Source organism: Heterodontus francisci, chromosome 20, assembly GCF_036365525.1.
Source record: "Heterodontus francisci isolate sHetFra1 chromosome 20, sHetFra1.hap1, whole genome shotgun sequence".
In the NCBI taxonomy this organism is placed as follows: domain Eukaryota; kingdom Metazoa; phylum Chordata; class Chondrichthyes; order Heterodontiformes; family Heterodontidae; genus Heterodontus; species Heterodontus francisci.
The window spans coordinates 59,803,262-59,822,898 of NC_090390.1; the positions used below are offsets into that span (position 1 = coordinate 59,803,262).

Genomic DNA, 19,637 nt, shown 5'->3' on the forward strand with positions numbered 1-19,637 from the left:
TAGATTCTCTTTTCTTGGAGATGGTCATTGCCTGGCACTTGTGTGGCACAAATGTTACTTGCCACTTATCAGCCCAAGCCTGGATATTGTCCAGGTTTTGCTGCATTTCTACACAGACTGCTTCAGTATCTGAGGAGTCACGAATGGTGCTGAACATTGTGCAATCATCAGCGAACATCCCCACTTCTGACCTTATGATTGAAGGAAGGTCATTGATGAAGCAGCTGAAGATGGCTGGGCCTAGGACACTACCCTGAGGAACTCCTGCAGTCATGTCCTGGAGCTCAGATGATTGACCTCCAACAACCACAACCATCTTCCTTTAAGCTAGGTATGATTCCAACCAGCGGAGAGTTTCCCCCCGATTCCCATTAACTCATGACAGGGTGTTAACTAATCTCAATATATTAAAAAGCACTTGCTGACATACCCAGGGTTGGAATAAATCTGGGAAAAATATTTTGATAGTTGATTAATTTAGTTCCTATCAAATTAGAATAGCAATGTAACCATGAAGCCTTTAATACACAGAAACCACAGATGAACATGATGTGAATCAGCATGGTGCTGTAGACAGATCAAGGACTTATATATTCTGCTGATAACACTGCCCCCATTTGCAGATCTCAGACATTTTCAGTGCAGTGAGCAAATTAAGATACAGAAAGATAGGGCTTTTAAATCTTTTGAATACAATGTTTCCCTTGGACACACTGCCTTTCTTTGGTCATCCTAGGAGGCTAGAGTACTGTGAAACTCGAGAATTTTGTTGGAAACATATTTTGGTATTATTCACCAATGGGCCATCAGAAAGAAAATACAAATATCTTGTGCACTCTGGAAAAAAGAGGTTTATCTAAAAAATCTAACTTTGTATAAAATATTTCCATCACATGGGTTTTCAGTTTTATAGATTCTAATGTTTTTACTTAACAATTAGTTTAACTCTAAATAAGTCAGAACCTTCCAGATCTTTGAAAACATGTTTTGCATCAACAGTATTTGAAGAGAAATTGTTTTCTAACACTAGCAGTGTAGCTCCAGGCTAAAAACACAATTTTCTTTTTTCACAACACAGCAACTTATATGGATGTATAAAACCTCATGAATGCTGGAGAATTATTTGAAATGACATATCGTGCCTCCTTCGTAGAAGTTTTGACCACACCAGTATCCCAAATAGCAATAAAGTGATTATTGCTTAGTCAGTTTCAATATGTGATGTTTATCTGAAATTGACAAGGTCATTAAAAATTGTACTACAGTCAGCTGTGCTAGTGTCTAGCAGCATAAAAAGGTAAATCATCTCCCTTTTGGCTTCCTTGAGAGAGAGTGGGTAGCACATCATAACTTGAGGCATGTAAACACTTTTTTTTTGGCTGTAGACACCTTCAATTCCTGGCCAGACAAAAATACTGAAAGTTCCAGTCATTCAGCAGTTAACTTGAATGATGCAAATACACCATCTCAATAAGCATGAATTGTACACTTTTCCATATGCTAAGCTGCACTAAAAGTTACATTATAAGCAAATGATAGCAAAGAATAAAAAAAAGGAGACACACACTGGACTGCAAAGATAAATAAATTTGGCACTGGCAGAGATCATGATTTGTGTGAAAGGCAACAGGATTCCATGGATGCCATAGGATTGTCAGGAATGAATAAATGATCTCAAAGAAATAACAAAGAGGTAAGTAAAACACAACGAGGACTGAAAGAATATTGAAAAGACTAGGGGTGCTTAAAAAAAAAACGTGGTCTTACAATTGGAAGCATTTCCAGCTCTTTCATGAGGGAAAAAGTACATCCAAACAGTCAATTATGGACAAGGAAACCTTTCATCTTTGGTCAAATTTTCCATTGTGTCTTCTCTGGAATACAGGACACGTGCAGGAGGAGCTGCAACAACAGATTAGCAGATATGCCAGCCAAAAGTAATGAAGAATGATCAGACCACATTCCCCAACCCCACTACCAACCCAGGGGCACTGCAGGTGGGTATTTGGTTCATCAAATCATTGACAGACCAAGTGCAGGATCCTAATTTAAATATATTATATATGTAATATTTATATATAGTAATGCAATAGTTTCTTATGTTAATTGAGAATAAAGTACGATCGATGTGAAGTTGGTTTATGACATATATTGCAGCAGCAAGCATTCCAGACTAGGCATAGTTCACTGCATTCATGCACCAAGTGTCCTCATATATCAAAATGGTGTGGAAGCTATTCTCATTACTTACACATTCAGAAGGGCATTTTAAGAAGACTTCAATTGCAAACTCTGGTCTAGTTTTTCACATTAAAGACATTTATCTCTACAACGTATGATGCAAAAGTTCTGAATTTGCAATACACAAGAACACAAGAAATAGGAGCAGTAGTAGACCATATGGTCCATTGAGCCTGCTCTGCTGTTCAATACGATCATGGCTGATCTTGGGCTTCAGTTCCACTTTTCTGCCCACTCCCCATATCCCTTGATTCCCTGCGAGACCAAAAAGCTATCTATCCCAGCCTTAAATGTATTCAATGATGGAACATCCACAATCCTCTGGGGTAGAGAATTCCAAAGATTCACAACCCTTTGAGTGTAGTAATTTCTCCTCATCTCCTCTGAATGATTGACCCCCTTATCCAATATGACTTAAATAATTGGACCTATGCCCAATAATTGATTTTTTTAAATTGAGCAGTGTAAATGTTTACATATGCTTTATAGATTATGAAAAAGCATTCACTCATGTTTATCACCAAAAGCTAATCGATGTGTTACTGAAATGTGATATTGACAGTAAAGATTTAATCCAGAACCTATATTGGGACTAAATAGCAAGCATCAGGCTAGAAGATGGACAATCACACATGGTTCAAGTGAAGAGAGGAGTATGACAAGACTGTGTACTGTTGCCAAAATTATTCAATCTGTACACAGACCAAATATTCAGAGAATTAGATGTACTTCCAGCTGTAAATATTGGAGGTAAGAACATAACAAACTTGTGGTACCCTGACGACACAGTGCTACTTGCAGAATCATAAGAGGCCCTACAAAATATTGTAGATCAAATAAAATCTAGAAGTTTAGAATATGGATTGAGTATGAACACCAAAAAGATAAAAACAATGGTAGTTAGAAGGAATACATTCGAAGAAACCAGAGTGAAGATTGAAGTGGATTGTATCACACTGGTACAAGTAGATAAGTTTGTCTATTTAGGACAAATGATAACAGAAGATGATAGGTGCACTGCCAAAGTCGGAAGGATAGAGATAGCCTGAAGTAATTTTGTGAAGATGAAGGATGCATTAACAAGAAAGCTCAAGCTTTTAACAAGGAAAAAAAAACTCAAGGTGCTACATTCTATCTACTTTCCTGTAGGCTTCAGAAACCTGGACAATAAGTAAAGATCTGTGGAAGAAAATAGAGGCCTTTGAAACATGGATGCTAAGACATATGCTTAAAATTTCTTATACAGACCATAAGACAAATGAAGCAGTGCTTGAAATTGCAAGAGCAAAAAGAACTCTAAAAAGTAACATCCAGAAAAGAAAATATCAGTATTTCGATCATTTGATCAGAGCTGAAAAGCTACAGAGATCTCTTCTAGAGGGCAAAGTGGAAGGCAGCAGAAAGAGGGGTCGACCTAGGTATGGTTGGATGATGGATGTCAGAGAGAAGTTGCAGATGAGCTATTGCAGATTTGTAATCATGATGCAAGATAGACGAGTGCAGCATACCTCGACAGCAAATCTCCTGGTAGGCGAAGCTACGGGCAGCAGTATAAATTATCTTGCTGATAAACTAATATGGGCATTTATGAACTGTAATTCATGCCAACTATGGTACCCTACACCCAGTCAGTGTACACATTGCTAAATTAAACAAGCGCATGGGAAAGGCTTCCTCTGCTATGTCCAGACTGGCCAAGAGAGTGTGGGAAAATGGTGCACTGACACAGAACACAAAAGTCCAAGCGTTTCAAGGCTGTGTCCTCAGTTCCTTGCTCTGCAGCAGCGAGGCCTGGACAACGTACGTCAGCCAAGAGCGACGTCTCAATTCATTCCATCTTCGCTGCCTCCGGAGAATCCTTGGCATCAGGTGGCAGAACCGTATCTCCAACACTGAAGTCCTCGAGGTGGCCAACATCCCCAGCATATACACCCTACTGAGCCAGCGGCGCTTGAGATGGCTTGGCCATGTGAGCCGCATGGAAGATGGCAGGATCCCCAAGGACACATTGTACAGCGAGCTCGTCACTGGTATCAGACCCACCGGCCGTCCATGTCTCCGCTTTAAAGACGTCTGCAAACGTGACAGGAAGTCCTGTGACATTGATCACAAGTCATGGGAGTCAGTTGCCAGTGATCGCCAGAGCTGGCGGGCAGCCATAAAGGCGGGGTTAAAGTGTGGCGAGTTGAAGAGACTTAGCAGTTGGCAGGTAAAAAGACAGAAGTGCAAGGAGAGAGCCAACTGTGTAACAGCCCCGACAACCTAATGGGAAAACCCCGATTTGATATAAACGCTGCCAGGAAGCACTTCTGTACCTTGACATCTTTAGTAAGCATAAACTTTTTTTTTGATGGAAGCTACATTTCAGAAACGGGAGGGAGCAAAGATTAACCCTTCCCGAACACGTTCCACTTCCAATCACAGAGCTGGGTTTGAACTCGGGAATAGTCTTAGCTAACACAGCAAAGAGTGAAAATCTAAAAGCAAAAGAAACAAAACAGAAAGAATACAGAAGGATTTTCTAGCCTACGTGACTTTCAAACCAGATGTTGGTCTTGCTGTCTTGGCATTTTATTCCTGCTCCATTGCAAAAGAACTCCTCCTCCCCTGAAGAAATTCACAGAAATTACCCTTCTGTTGAAATAAATAAAACATATGCTGAATTGGGCGGGGGGCTGGATGTAGATGATTTATGGTTAACTAGTTGGGCATAAGCGCCAATCGTCAGCAGTGAGGTGCTTCAAAATGAAAGAACCTTTTTCTTGGAATGTACTTGTCAATGATCTGGCGTCTCTCTGCCTTCAATAAACAGCCTCCTGCGATGTGCTAGTTTGAAGGAGCTCGGCGTGGTACTTACAAACTCAAACCTCTTCCGAGGTTTTAAGAAGGTTAGTGAGACAGAGACAAGCATCCGACTATTACCTGGGTCTGCGAGTCCGCGCCGTAAAAAAGTAGCTCTCCCCCCACCCCCCACATACACACCTCCACAGACTCACCTGATCGATCGCGTACAATAACGTTGCAGGATGAGTTTGCCAAAGACAGAGGGAGCAGAAATTCAGCGCTTGTGATGCTCGACTTGGTGAGGCGGCTACTGGTTTTCGGAGCTCACTGCCTCAGGCATTCAGTCCTTCCTGAGCTGCAAGTCCACTGACATTTGGGGCAAGCTCCCAGCCCGGTGAAACTGCTGCTCGACGGTCAACTCCTTCCTGTCATTGGGAGATCAGCCAGTTTAAAAAAAAATCTCCAGTTCAGTCATGCAGTTGCCTCCTAAGGAACCACAGAGAAAGAGCATGTGGGATCTGGCCATAGAGGTCGGCATGAGAGTTTTTCTCTTTGGAGTTTTTGTGTAAGTGAATCTGCATTCTATCCCGATTAGCTTATTTCTAAAGCAAATTGTCAGCATTCCAATTGCAAAGTGTGTAAATCGTTTAAATCCCTCCAATTACAGCCATTGCTTTATTGTGTTGTCTTTTCTAGTTTGTGTTTTTTACTCTATGTATTCTGCTTTCTATATTTTATGCTTGTGGCTGTTTCTACTTATGTTCTCCCCGCCCCCAATTCATCACCCTCCATCCTTTACCATTTTCTTAGGGATTATTAACTACATAGCTTGCTCCTTAAACACGTGCTCAACCTTGCGAATCTTTACTCTCAGCCTGTCTTCACCTTAAGCGCCGGCTACTTAATACTCCATGGTTGGGCAGTGAGAGTCGGTGTCTGCCACTGGATACCTCTCACCCCACTCCCTCCGGTTTTAGAACTGGGAGATGGGCTGTTGTGTAGCAACTGCATTCTGCAAAGCACGCAGAAGGGACATACGCTGTCATAATCTGCATCTCTTTCAGCTCCTGTGACACATTGTTTAACAAGTGATTTCTTTTTTGACCAAGAAAATTCCTGTTTGGTGCCTAGATTCCATTGCTCTCTGACAAAAGCACTCATTACTTACTTGGTAACTGTGACTGGTTAATGTTTGCTCCTGGTTATCCCGACTGTCATTTTAAGCCACCATCTTTTACACAGGTGCTCGGGAGGCTTCCAGCAATAGTCACTTGTAGGTTTCTAAAGAAATAAATTGTCACCGTTTATCTTGAGCATTAAGTCGCAATGTGTAGGAATCCTAATGGCACCAGTGAGGCTTTCCCAGTGTGATTAATGTGTGTTCCATTGACAGTCCTGTAGATGTAATATAATTTGTCATCAGCTAGCAAGTATGATGTGAACTGCAGCACATCTGTTGATCAGCAGCCAAAATTCAATCAAAGCAAATACTTATTTAATAAAGGCAATTAGTATCATTATTCATGCAAATTACCTGTAAAGTAAAATGTGTTCTCATTTTTGTTCTGCCTAAACCGTAGATTTAAACTAATTTCAAACTCTTGAATGGGGAATTGCTCAACTGGAATTATTTTTGCTCGAGTCTTTTGTGTCTCAGCAAATTATCCATCTAATGCATTTAGCAGTGCTACTCCCTCATCAGGTACAAAGTAGAATTTAATTAGTGCATCTGCAGCTTGCAGATGTCGAACGTTGCCTTAAAACATCCCACAGGAAAATAAGTGCACAGTGCCCTGATTACAGAGGAAATACTATTGTGTAAGATGAAAAATGTAATTTAATGCTGGTGGTGCCTCCTATTGGGGGTTGCCTGTTACTGGTAGAGGCTATACTATACAGAGAAGTATGGAAGGATATTATTTATACATTTGAGGCTTTCAGCATATTATAATTATCATTAGATTTTAAAGGTTCACCATAGCATCCTTTCAGACCTTCACAACACTCTACTCTTTCAGTTTAGATCTGACTGCTTTAGCATACAGCATAGCCTTTTCACCTTCTGGATTAAGAGCTTCAAATCACTGCACCTCCCTTTTGCATTAGATTTGAGTGCTTCAGCATACTGCACCACCTTTTCACATTAGACTTGGGTGCTTGAACATACAATGCCACCATCTCACATTATGCATATTGGTGCTTCATCACAACATACTGCCCCATTTCATCTTCTGGATTTGAGTCCTTCAATACACCATACCACCTTTTTAACATGAGGTTGCACCTGCAATTTTTTTCTCGTATGTTAACAATTTTGGTCCCAACTGCTCATTGCGGTCTCAAATACTCTGATTTTATCAATACTCATCCACATTGGCAACTGTGAAAAATATTTTTTCCTATCACAGAGCCTTAATTACTTCACCCACTCTCTGGAGTCAATAATCAATTCTGCTCCTGTGCTTTAAAAAAAAATTGACAAATATTTTTGAAGCCTGGAAAAACCAGACAACTGCAAGAAATAGAAATGATGATGGATTTTTGAACTATATATTTAACATTTCTATGTATGAAATCAGCTGCAACTCCAACTAGGTCTGTCAGCTTTACAAGAGGAAGTAAAGATTCTATTTATATCGTGTAGTGCCCCACAAACTATTCTTAAATCTTTGTACTGGTGAATAGTATATATCACAACAAAGTTTCCTCAACAATAAAGGGATAGAATTTGTAGTTCTACATGATTGACATTATTATGATTCAGTAAACGTCATTAGGTTTGTTAATCGAAAACAAAAGCTTTGTAAAATAATTACACTTATTGAACAACATGCTGTAAGTAGACAAAAGAAATATTGAATGTTTCTGTGCACCAGTTTAATCTGCACACTTGAGATGAACCATTACTCATTTATATAATTCATAAAGGACAAAATTATAGTCAACATAGCTGATATAAATTAAATCTGTAATACTGGGGAATATATTTGCATCCTATAAATGGCACAAGAAAAACTGAACTGCAAAACTAATAATTTAATGTAATCTCAGAATCTTCTCTTCTTCTTTGGCCTCCTTGTCTTGAGAGACAATGGGTAAGCGCCTAGAGGTGGTCAGTGGTTTGTGGAGCAGTGCCTGGAGTGGCTATAAAAGCCAATTCTAGAGTGACAGACTCTTCCACAGGTGCTGCAGATAAAATTGGTTGTTGGGGCTGTTACACAGAATAAACAAAAAAAAAGTAGTGCTATTTTGTTTGGTGCTAAAATGCTACAGTATTGACATCATTAGAGGGTTTAAAGGCTAACCATGCCTCAATAATAACACTCACTCTCACTCCACACACTTCAATGCAGCACAAAATGAGTGAGTGCTGCATTGTTGGAGGTGCTGGCTTTCGGATGCAATGTTAAACCAAGGCTCCATCTGCAGGTTCAAGTGGAAGTGAAAGGTTCCATAACCCAATTTGAAGAAGAGCAGGGGAGCTCTTCTGGTGTCCTAGCTAATACTTAACTCTCAACTATTATTACTATATTAGTAAAACAGATTAATGACTCGATTTTAAATCTGTGCAAGCAGATAGGTTTTGAATGGGTTAAAATTTAGGGCCATTATCTGGTCATTAATTGATTGGTGTATGTAGAACCTTGCTGTGCTTAAATTGGCTGTCACATTTTCTTACATTATAATGGTGACAGCACTTCAAAAGTAATTAATTGGCTATGAGGTCCTTTGGGATCTCTTGAGGTTCAGGAAGGTGCTATATAAATGCAAATTTGGGGGAGAGAGCATGGAGGTTGGTCAAGAAAATGGCATGGAAGTTTACCATTTATTTGATGTTAATTACTAATTTATGGTTTTTTTCTAGTCCTTGCTACATAAGATCTCAAAGAGATTTTAATGCATTAAGAGGGACAGTGAATTGAACTTAAGTGAAGTACATTGGTTTTAGAACATTAGCCATCAGTCCATGTTCTTCTCAGTTGTAATATTACTGTCAAAATGTGCTCAAGACTCTAAAGTAAAAAAAAAACAATATTTTCTTACTGACTTTGGTGACAACTGTAAATATATTTTACTGGCTTATTTTTCCAGTCCAGAACTGTTTGGCCAGATTGATGTAGTCATAAGTTGTAAAAACAAATTCATATAAAATGAGCTAGGCAATAATTACATGTTTTATATTCATTTTTAACAGGAGCAAGAGTGTGATTATAACATTCAATTTTTGAATTTTAGATTTGTAATTCTGATTTTATAACCAGATTTAATATTTATCATTTTTTATATTAATGTTCAATTATGTGGTTAATATTTACTTAATATTTTTGTGTTAAATGGACTGAATGGCCTCCTTCTGTGCCATACTTTTTCTATGGTTCTATGGAATACAATAGAATAAGATCTTCCATCCGAGCTGATCCTTTCTTCATAGAATCAGGTTAGCTTCTGTCATCCACATTTTATTTGGCCACAAACCTTTCTCAGTGCTGGATAGAGGGCAGAGAACTACAGTTCAAATGAATGAACCATCATAGAATGAGGACATTACATACTAAGATTTAAAATAAAATGCAAGGAAGGTGCCACCAAACAAATAGGCCAAATATTTACAAGGAACTTAAAATTTACCATGATTTGTAGAAGATGTTCTCTCAAATGTATCATGTTTTGACATTATTTACAATATTCACAATATACTGGGTAATTCACGTAAATCGCAACTATTACAGAGCAAAGTGACAGATGCAGCACCCATATTTCTTCACCTTGACATTGATTGTTTTGTGCTTTCAGAAGAGAATTCTACCGTACTTAGGTCACTGTTTTCTCAAAAGTGCGAAATAGCTTCTGAAATTTCACTCATCGGAACATTTGCCCAGATTAGCAGAATATTGTTTTGCTATGTTCAAAGGGAAATGCATTGCACCATAAAGGTGCAATGGCAGTGTTTTAATACTAAATATGTTCATGCACAGTAGCACATCAAATAGAGATGATACATTCATGTGAGAAGTTAAAGAAAGAATAATTCACAATTTAAAATGTGAAGTTTCATACTTCTGCATTTCTTTGTGTGAGAATTTTCTTTAGTACTTTATTATCCAAAAACTGTGCGGTCTAATCCTATTAATTCAAAGTCACTTCTTTGCCTGAAAAAATTTAAATTATCAATTCCAAGTTTAAACAATTCTAATAAACAGGGATGTTATTTTGTATCAAGTTAACAGGCAGTTTGAATTAAGCAACTTCAAATTAACAGGAGTCGATTGTATAGAATATAAGGAAAGGCTGCACAAGATGCAGAGGCATTGTGCAAGACGCCAAGCAAGCATAAGTGCTGAACTTTCATCCACAATTCATCATACTCAACTTAAAAGAGATTGACAGATTTCTAAATAGCAGTGACATAAGGGGATATGAGGATAGTGTGGGAAAAAGGTGGATGATCAGCCATGATCATATTGAATGGCGGGGCAGGCTCGATGGGCTGAATGGCCCACTCCTGCTCCTATGTTTAAAAAAAATCTCTATCAATTGGACGATAACAGATCTAAAACGGCATGAGAAAATCTCTAGTGATGGAAATCTTGGGGAACCATAGATCCTAAGTCGCCTTTTTCCTCCCGAGCACATTACAGTTACAACGTAATGTCTCAAATTACTTTTTTTACAGTATCCCAAAATTATTTTCTGAAAAAAATCTATCTTGCATTTCTGAGTGTCGAAACAACTTAGATTCCTGAAAATGATTGTATTCCAACATGGATAGGAGTGTGAATAACACAAAAATACTGCCAAGACAGATAAAAAGTTTTAAAATCCTACAGGAACAATTCACAACCTGCTGAAGTGAGACTGAACAGCTTCATTGTTCTCTTTCTCAGCCTCCAAGGTTGAGTGTCATATCAGGGCAATAAGTCATGTCACCAGCAGGGTCCTTACAATATGAATCACCAGTCCCAAATGGTAGCGGCGAGATTCATTCACACAAACAGCGTAAATCCTATAATTTCATGACACACAATTAATTTCAATGGGGAGGCTGACAGAGAAGTTACAATTTTTTGCGGATTTGTCAAGGCTAACATTTAATCGTCCAGCAATTTGTGGAGAATCGTAACTCCTGGCATATATCTTCACCACAAATTGCTTGATGGTCACAAACTAATTATGGCGAGTGCTGCTAATTCACATTATTTATCCAGCAATTTCTGGCCTAACATATTTATCTGTGCTGCATTTCAAAACATTCTTGAGGCAGGAAGAGTTCTGCCATTGATAGGTGGTGCATATGCACCACCTTGCATCTAAATCCTTTCCTGTGACAGTCGCTTACTCCACAGCTGAATGAATAAACTTTCTGACATTTTACCAGTTAGGTGGTTGGTTGACTGCTTCAGAAACAGCAAAAGATCACATTGCAGGTGCATCACGATTGGCTGGTAGTTGTTCATAACTGCTAACAAAATCTTTTTCGCAGGAATCACACATTACAAAATCAACTGTCTTTTAATTAACAGTTCAGATATATGAAAAAATACAGCAGGAGTCAAGCATTTTCCAGAGAAAAAAGGATTTTTATCGTTATAGAGCTTTGCCACATTTAAGAATCTAAGATTGCAGTTCTGGTCACCGCATTATAGGAAGGATGTGGAAGCTTTGGAAAAGGTGCAGAGGAGATTTACTAGGATGTTGCCTGGTATGGAGGGAAGGTCTTACGAGGAAAGGCTAAGGGACTTGAGGTTGTTTTCGTTAGAGAGAAGGAGGAGAAGAGGTGACTTAATAGAGACATATAAGATAATCAGAGGGTTGGACAGGGTGGATAGTGATAGCCTTTTTCCTCGGATGGTGATGGCAAACACGAGGGGACATAGCTTTAAGTTGAGGGGTGACAGATATAGGACAGATGTCAGAGGTAGTTTCTTTACACAGAGAGTAGTAGGGGCGTGGAACGCCCTGCCTGCAACAGTAGTAGACTCGCCAACTTTAAGGGCATTTAAGTGGTCATTGGATAGACATATGGATGAAAATGGAATAGTGTAGGTCAGATGGTCGGCGCAACATCGAGGGCTGAAGGGCCTGTACTGCGCTGTAATGTTCTATGTTCTATGTTCTATTACGCTATCTATTTTCATAATAAAATTACATGTGATGTATATTAAAGAGGTGATTTTAACCTACCCCGCTGGGCATGCTGTTAAAATTGCTTTAGAGTAACTTACTGGCCCATCCCTGCTGCTTTTCCACCATCCGTTATTTTAACCACCATACTTTTGATTCGGTCAAGGTGTTTAACAGAAACAGGAAAGTCAAGAGCTCATGCAAATCGGGGTCCAATGATATTCAGACACTGACGCTGTAGGACCCCAATTTGCATGCATTGTTGAGTACCCTGCTTGCCCCTGGTGGGCTTCTTAACCAAAAAAAAGTCTGTGTGCTAAAACCTAGCTGGATTAATCACTCAGAGCCACCGGAAGCACTATTTTAACAAAGCACTCAGTTGCAAGTAATAGGATCCTGGTAATCAGTGTGCCATTGTGGTGCTTGGATTTCCAGGAGAGTTTCCAACTTCCAGTTTGGTCTTTGAGATGTTTTTTTAAAACGGTATTTACAGCTTATTTACAATGGGTGCCATTATAACCACTTTGATGTGGATCTGTCAGATCAAACTGATCTACCAACAGAATTTCTATACAAATAAAATGGTGTACAATCACAGAAGTGAAAATGTAAGCAAGATGCAAAATAATGCGTATGAAGAACTGGAATCAGTCCACAGAAGTTTAATATATCCTTTTCAGAAAGAAAGAACTTCCATATAACATCTTTCACAACTTCAAGAAATCCCTAAGCGCTTTACAGCTAATGAAATACTTTTGAAGTGTGTTTGTTGTAATGTGGGGAAACATAGCAGCCAATTTGCACCCATCCACTGAGGAGAACTGAAAAGGGAAATAAGAAGAAATGTGAAATTATGCATTTTAGTAGGGTGACTGAGGAGAAACTGTACAAATTAAATAGTACACTTTTAAAAGGGGTGCAAGAATAGAGATTTGAAGGTGGCAGATCAGTTGGGAAGGCTGTTTAATATAAACACCATAAGGGATCCTTGGCTTCATAAACAGAGGCATAGAGTACAAACGCAGGGCAGTTATACTAAAACTTTTTAAAATTGCTGGTTTGGCCTCAGCTAGAATATTGTATCCAGTTCTGGGCACACACTTTAGGAAGGATGACACCTTGGAGAAGATGCAGAGGAGATTTACTACAATGCTACCAGGGATGCAGGACTTCAGTTACATGGAGAGACTTGAGAAGCTGTTTCCCTTTAAGCAGAGCAGGACGAATGGAAATTTTACTAGAGGTGTTCACAAGTATGAAAGGTTTTGATAAAGTAACTAAGAAGAAACAGGTTCCAGTGACAGAAGGGTCAATAACCAGAGGACACAGATTTAAGGTAATTGACAAAAAAAACAAAGGTGAGGTGAGGTGAGGTGAGGTGAGGAGAGATTTTTTTTTTCCTACGCAGTGAGTTGTTATGATGAGGCACGCACTACCAGAAAAGGTGGTGGAATCAGATTTCAATAATAATTTTCAAAAGTGAATTGGATAAATACCTGAAAGGGAAAAGTTTGCAGGACTATGGGGAAAGGGCAAGGGAGTGGGACTAATTGAATAGCTCTTTCAACAAACTGGCACAGGCACAAAAGATTGAATAGTCTCATGTACTTTATCATCCTATGATTCAATTATATCACAAAGAGCAATCAGATAATGATCAGATAATCTGTTTTCGTTGATGTTGATTGAGGAATAAATATAGGCAGAGACAACTACCCTGTTCTTTTTAGAACAGTGTCATGGGACCTTTTATGTTCACGCGCGAGTGCAAATGGGATCTCACTTTAATGTCTCATCTACAAGGCAGTACTTTGGTGCTGCACTGAAGTGCCAGCCTAAATTATATACTTGAGGTTCCGCTGTGGGGCTTAAGCCCAGGACCTTCTAACTCAGATGTGAGAATGCTGCCATTGAGCCAAGGCTGAAACGTAACATTTCTTGAATTACAGCAGTTTCCATGACTAAATTAATTGAGTGTCTTAATATTTGGTAGTGGTCTTCAGTTTTGAAGGGTATAGGATGAGATGATGATGATGATGATGATGTAGAATACATGAACCTTAAGTGCCCATTGAACATGATGTAGTTTTATGTTGTTCAGTATCTTGCCTAAGTACTTTTTTCTGTGATTGTGTACCAGAACTGCTGATCTCTAAAAATTCAAGTGTCATGTATACCCTTTTGAAGAGACTGTTGTCAATCGATTGTGATTAACATAACACTGAGTTGAAAATGATTACAAGGAATGCCAATAAAAGTTAAGCAGACATTGTTTGACGTTCAAGCAACCAGCAACAGCTATAGCCCTTATGGTGTATAATTCAATATCCAACATGGATCAAAACACCTTTATCTCAATTGATTCCCAATCAAAAGAAATTTCTCCCCTCTTGTAGATTCACTGCCACCTATCTACTATTTTGTATCTAACAAAGCAGCATCTTCCATTTTAAATGCCACCTATTTGAAACTATATCAAGTTAAAGACAAAAAAAAATCCTGTTTTTGTTACAACAGAGACCAATGAAATACCAGAAATTTAAGAGAGGACTACAAATTGCTAGCAGTGTGGAAAATTGCAGTATGGGGAGACCTCAGTGAAAAGAGATGGCAGGCCCCAATTAGCCTCCTTTTCCCTTCCAAGTCATAGTCCCTTTTCCTTACATTTTCCTTTCTCTCCCAAGACACAGAGATCACTCTGCCTTCTTTCCTAACCCATAACATGGAGTCACTCTGAGACTCTGCTTTGGTGTGCAATTTCTGCCCAAGCCTACAATTCCCATACTTGTCCAGCCATTCCAGGACCCAGGCTTAATTTGAGCCTTTCACTTACTCTGGAACCATTGTCCAGAGTCACTTTATGCATATTATGCACCAACAGATCATGCATCCAAACCGATGACTTTTACCGCCGAGTAGAACAGGGGCGTCAGGTGGATGGGAACACCATCACCTGCAGGATCCCTTCCAATTACACATCATCCTGACTTGGAAATATATCATCCTTATTTCAAATCTCACTGAGTTAAAATCCTGGAACTCCCTCCCTAACAGCGCTGCGTGCATACCTATACCACACAGATTGCAGCAGTTCAAGAGCACGGCTCACCTTTGTCTTCTGAGCGGCTACTACAGATAGGTAATAAATGCTGGCCTGGCCCGGCCCACATCCTATTAGCAAATTAAAAAAAAAAATTCTGTCCTATTCTCCCAAAATGTGGCTTCCACATATCGCAAATCAGAGACAAATTTCAGCACAAGCCTAGGCCCGGCTCTGCAGCCTCCACATTAACTTGACTCCACTACAATTTAGTATAAAGAATCAATTTCAGAACCAGTGCCACAAGAAGTCCACTAAAAGTATTAAAATTCTTATCTGTGTGTTTGCAGTCTGCAATAATTGAAAGTTACTGATTGATCTATGCTAGCCATGTAACATCACAGGCCACTCCTAACATTTGTCCATGTGATACCATAGATGAATCAGATTGCTATTTATTTTTGGACTTCATGATAGATTTTTTTTGCTTATTCGTTCTTGGGATCTGGGAAAGGCCAACATTTATTGCCCTTGAGAAGGTGGTTGTGAGCTGCATTTCTGAACAATCCACGTGGTGTTGGTACACCCACAGTTGTTAGGGAGGGAGTTCCAGGATTTTGACCCACTGACAATGAAGGAACAGCGAGCGATATTGTTCTAAGTCAGGATGGTGTGTGACTTGGAGGGGAACTTGCAGATGGTGGTATTCCCATGCGTTTGTTGCCCTTGTCCTTCTAGGTGGTAGAGGTCACAGGTTTGCAAGGTGCTGTTGAAGGAGTCTTGGCGAGTTGCTGCAGTGCACCTTGTATATGGTACACACTGCTGTCACTGTATGCCGGGTGTGGACAGAATGAATGTTTAAGGTGGTGGATGGGGTGCCAGTCAAGCGGACTGCTTTGTCCTGGATGGTGTTGAGCTTCTTGAGTATTGTTGGAGCTGTATTTATCCAGGCAAGTGGAGATTATTCCATCACATTTCTGACTTTTGTAGATGGTGGACAGGCTTTGGGGAGTCTGGAGGTCTGTTGCTGTAGATGGACTTCCCAGTCTCTGACCTGCTCTTATAGCCACTGTATTTATATGGCTGGTCCAGTTAAATTTCTGGTCAATGGTAATCCCCGGGATGTTGACAGTAGGATATTCAGCAATGATAATGTGATCATATGTCAAGGGGAGATGGTTAGATTTTATCTTGTTGGAGATGCTTATTGCCTGACACTTCTGTGGTACAAATGTTACTTGCCACTTATCAGCTGAATGTTGTCCAGGTCTTGTTGCATGCGGCCATGGACTGCTTCAGTATCTGAGGAGTTGTGAATGGTACTCAAAACCGTGCAATTGTCAGCAGACATCCCCACTTCTGACCTTATGATGGAGGGAAGGTCATTGATGAAGCAGCTGGAGATGGTTGGGCCTAGAACACTACCCTGAGGAATTCCTGCAGCGATGTTGTGGGGCTTAGATGATTGGCCTTCAACAACCACAACCATCTTCTTTTGTGCTAGGTATGATTCAAAACAGTGGAGGATTTTCCCCCGATTCCCATCTACCTCAATTTCGCTAGGGTTTCTCAACGCCACACTCGGTCAAATGCTGTCTTGATGTCAAGGGCAGTCACTCTTGCCTCCCCTCTGAAATCCATCTCTTTTGTCCATATTTGGACCAAGACTCTAAGGAGGCCTCGAGCTGAGTGACACAAACTGAAGTTGTGGCTGAGTAAGTGCCGCTTGATAGCGATATCTTTCATTATTTTGTTGATAATTACGAGTAGCCTTTTGGGGCCGCAATTGGTGGAATTGGATTTGTCCTGCTTTTTGTGGACAGGACATACCTGAGCAATTTTCCACATTGTCAGGTAGATGCCAGTGTTGTAGCTGTACTGGAACAGCTTGGCTATGGGCGTGGCTAGTTCTGGAGCACAAGTCTTCTGTACTACAGCTGGGATGTCCATCTTGCTCCATTCTCCATTAATCCTCTATCCTGGGATGTCTATTCAGACTCCCTTCCTCCCTAGGTACACCAGGCCTTCTCTGTGAGCCCTCCCTCTCTTGCTCTTTTGCAGCACTTGGTCTCATCCAAGTGCTTTGGCTCAGATCCTTCTCTCGGACTGATACCTGTCTCAAATGTTGCACTCTCCAGACCTGTACTCTACTCCTTGACACTGCAACCAAAAGCATCTTGCCTGAAATTTTCAGTCCCACACTCCACTTCCCAGGATTGCTGCAACAGTCTCTGGCCTCTAAGCTCCCACTTTTAAATCTGATTCTCTGAAGTTGGAACTGTAAGCAATGTCATAGCAGAGCCACTAGATTATTGAAATGTAATTCAAATTCCTTTTGAGTATGGACCTATAGTCTGTCACCATGGCCAGCATTTCCAATCTAACAAATGCAAAGCCCATTCAATGACTCAATATATTTTACATAAAAATTACAATATAGCGTATTTACATATGGGTGGTAATTTGATTTAAAGTAATGCCAACACTAATTTAATTCAACTTACCTCAATTTAAACAGATGTTAGACCAGAACTGATGCGTTAAAGTAATAAGATTGATGTCACTGAATCATTTCATTATTATCCCTAACTTATCCCCAATTTGCAAAAGCACTCCTGTAAACTAAAATAAGTATTTATTGTAATTTATGCATTGATCAAGAATTTTGTCACAAACTTTATGTGGATTGAATTTTAAAAGGAGTATGGCTTTAGAGAAACCTCCTTGTGTATTCTGTATCATTATTTAATAGCTGTGTCCTTTCATTGCAAGAAACCCTCAGTTGAAAGGCACATTTGTAAAAGTGTAAATGAAGCAGCTGTATCTTGATGATGTTAGGCACGGGATTTTCATGGAGTATGGCCACTAGCTGGCATTGGCATGCACATAATCGGTCTTTTTGCTGGTTGATTGGGAGTCACCTTTTTTTTCCACATAGTCTCTGTTGAATTTTTACATTGACCATAGCAAAACTCAGTGCAACTAGTATCAATTAGTCTATAAATAGGTCAAATACATAATGTCAGCTGATGAACCAAGGGGAGGCAGGTGGGACAAAAGTGGTGGTAAGTACTCGCATAGTGAGTACTTATCCCAGCTGTTATCTTCTCCTTTAAACCTTGTCAAAGGCATGCTAATATAAGTTTAAATCATTGGGTCCGATTTTAGATTTATACTTTTGTAACACCAGAAATGCAGCAGTTAGTGCTCAACTTTTGAGCTTGATTGCAATGATTTTATATGCCCAGGCATATAAAATGGTCAAACCATCCACTGTCTGGTACGAGCAAAAGAATACATTCCAAGCGAAAAGGTGTCAATTGCACTCATCTGAAACCCATCAAGAGACATTTTTTGAATTGAATGGGTTCTTCTGAAACAAAGAAGATGTGAAGTAGCCATATCTTGGGCCACAGTTGGTCACCCCAAGGAAGATCTATATTTCCCAACAGAGGAAAAGGTGTGAAACCATTTTTGACCTTAAAAGTAGCTCTCTGGAGAGAGAGGGGGGAGACCCAAGAAGAAGCATCACAAAAGCTTGTCCAGCTGAGAGCTAGGAGAAAATCCAGCAAGCAAAAAAGAGGGATGCCCTGCTGTGAATTCTACATTTTCAACCTGTGCAGCAGTGAACTGGAAGTGATCCTCTGTCTTCAAACTGAACTATCAACCAACAGAGAAATCTGCAAACACCTCAGGCCTGCAACTAAAGAGAACTTGACGTCCGAGAGAATTCAACAGACTTGCCGTTAACCCCAAAACCTACCTCACTTCAAACCACTTACCTCTTTTCCTCTCTATCTGTCGTGTGTGTGTGTGTGTGCGTATATATATGCATGCACGCGCACACGCGCACATGTGCGCAAGTTGGTGCATGAGTGGGTGCAGTTATGACAATTTCGGGATACGACAAATTGCTCAATAAATAATTAATTTTCTGTTTAAACCTACAAGAAAACCTGTTGCTGTCTGTTTATCTGACAAATAAAACACAAAGGGGTTAAACCCTTAATAACAAAAACACTTGCTGTGGTCAGGTTGGGAGTTGAACAATGGGAACCATCTACCCCACTCACAACATGGCCATAGCACTGTCATTATAACTGCAAAAATACAGGCCATTGTCTCTTTTACAATTTGAAATATATATATATGTATTTATGGCACTAAACAGTCGCTGAATGGTGCTTACTTCAATGTTAAGAGGATACTCCAGGGTTAGACCTAATATAGGTATTATCCTTGAATATTCTGATGAAAAATATTCACCCATAACCATATATTTATTTTATAACTGCAATTGGTAATATACTTCAGAACTCAACAAGCAATAACTTGCCTCCCATCAGAAATGCCACTTTCATGCTATTCTGAAGCTAAGCAATGCAACATGATGTTTCTTCACTGAGCCTTGGCTCCATGCAGTCCCAAGATCAACTTGGATAGAGATTTA

The 19,637-nt window shown here is 39.7% G+C and overlaps 1 protein-coding gene across 1 annotated transcript in view; it reads left to right on the top strand.

The window, feature by feature from the left end:
- The first annotated feature begins 5,217 nt into the window (after nt 1-5,217).
- The window catches only part of plpp4 (phospholipid phosphatase 4), a 312,399-nt gene continuing 297,979 nt past the window's right edge, over nt 5,218-19,637 (top strand). The window contains exon 1 of the mRNA XM_068053361.1: nt 5,218-5,590. Coding sequence (XP_067909462.1) covers nt 5,499-5,590 — 92 coding nt within the window. The 5' untranslated portion in view covers nt 5,218-5,498. The remainder of the gene's footprint in view (nt 5,591-19,637) is intronic.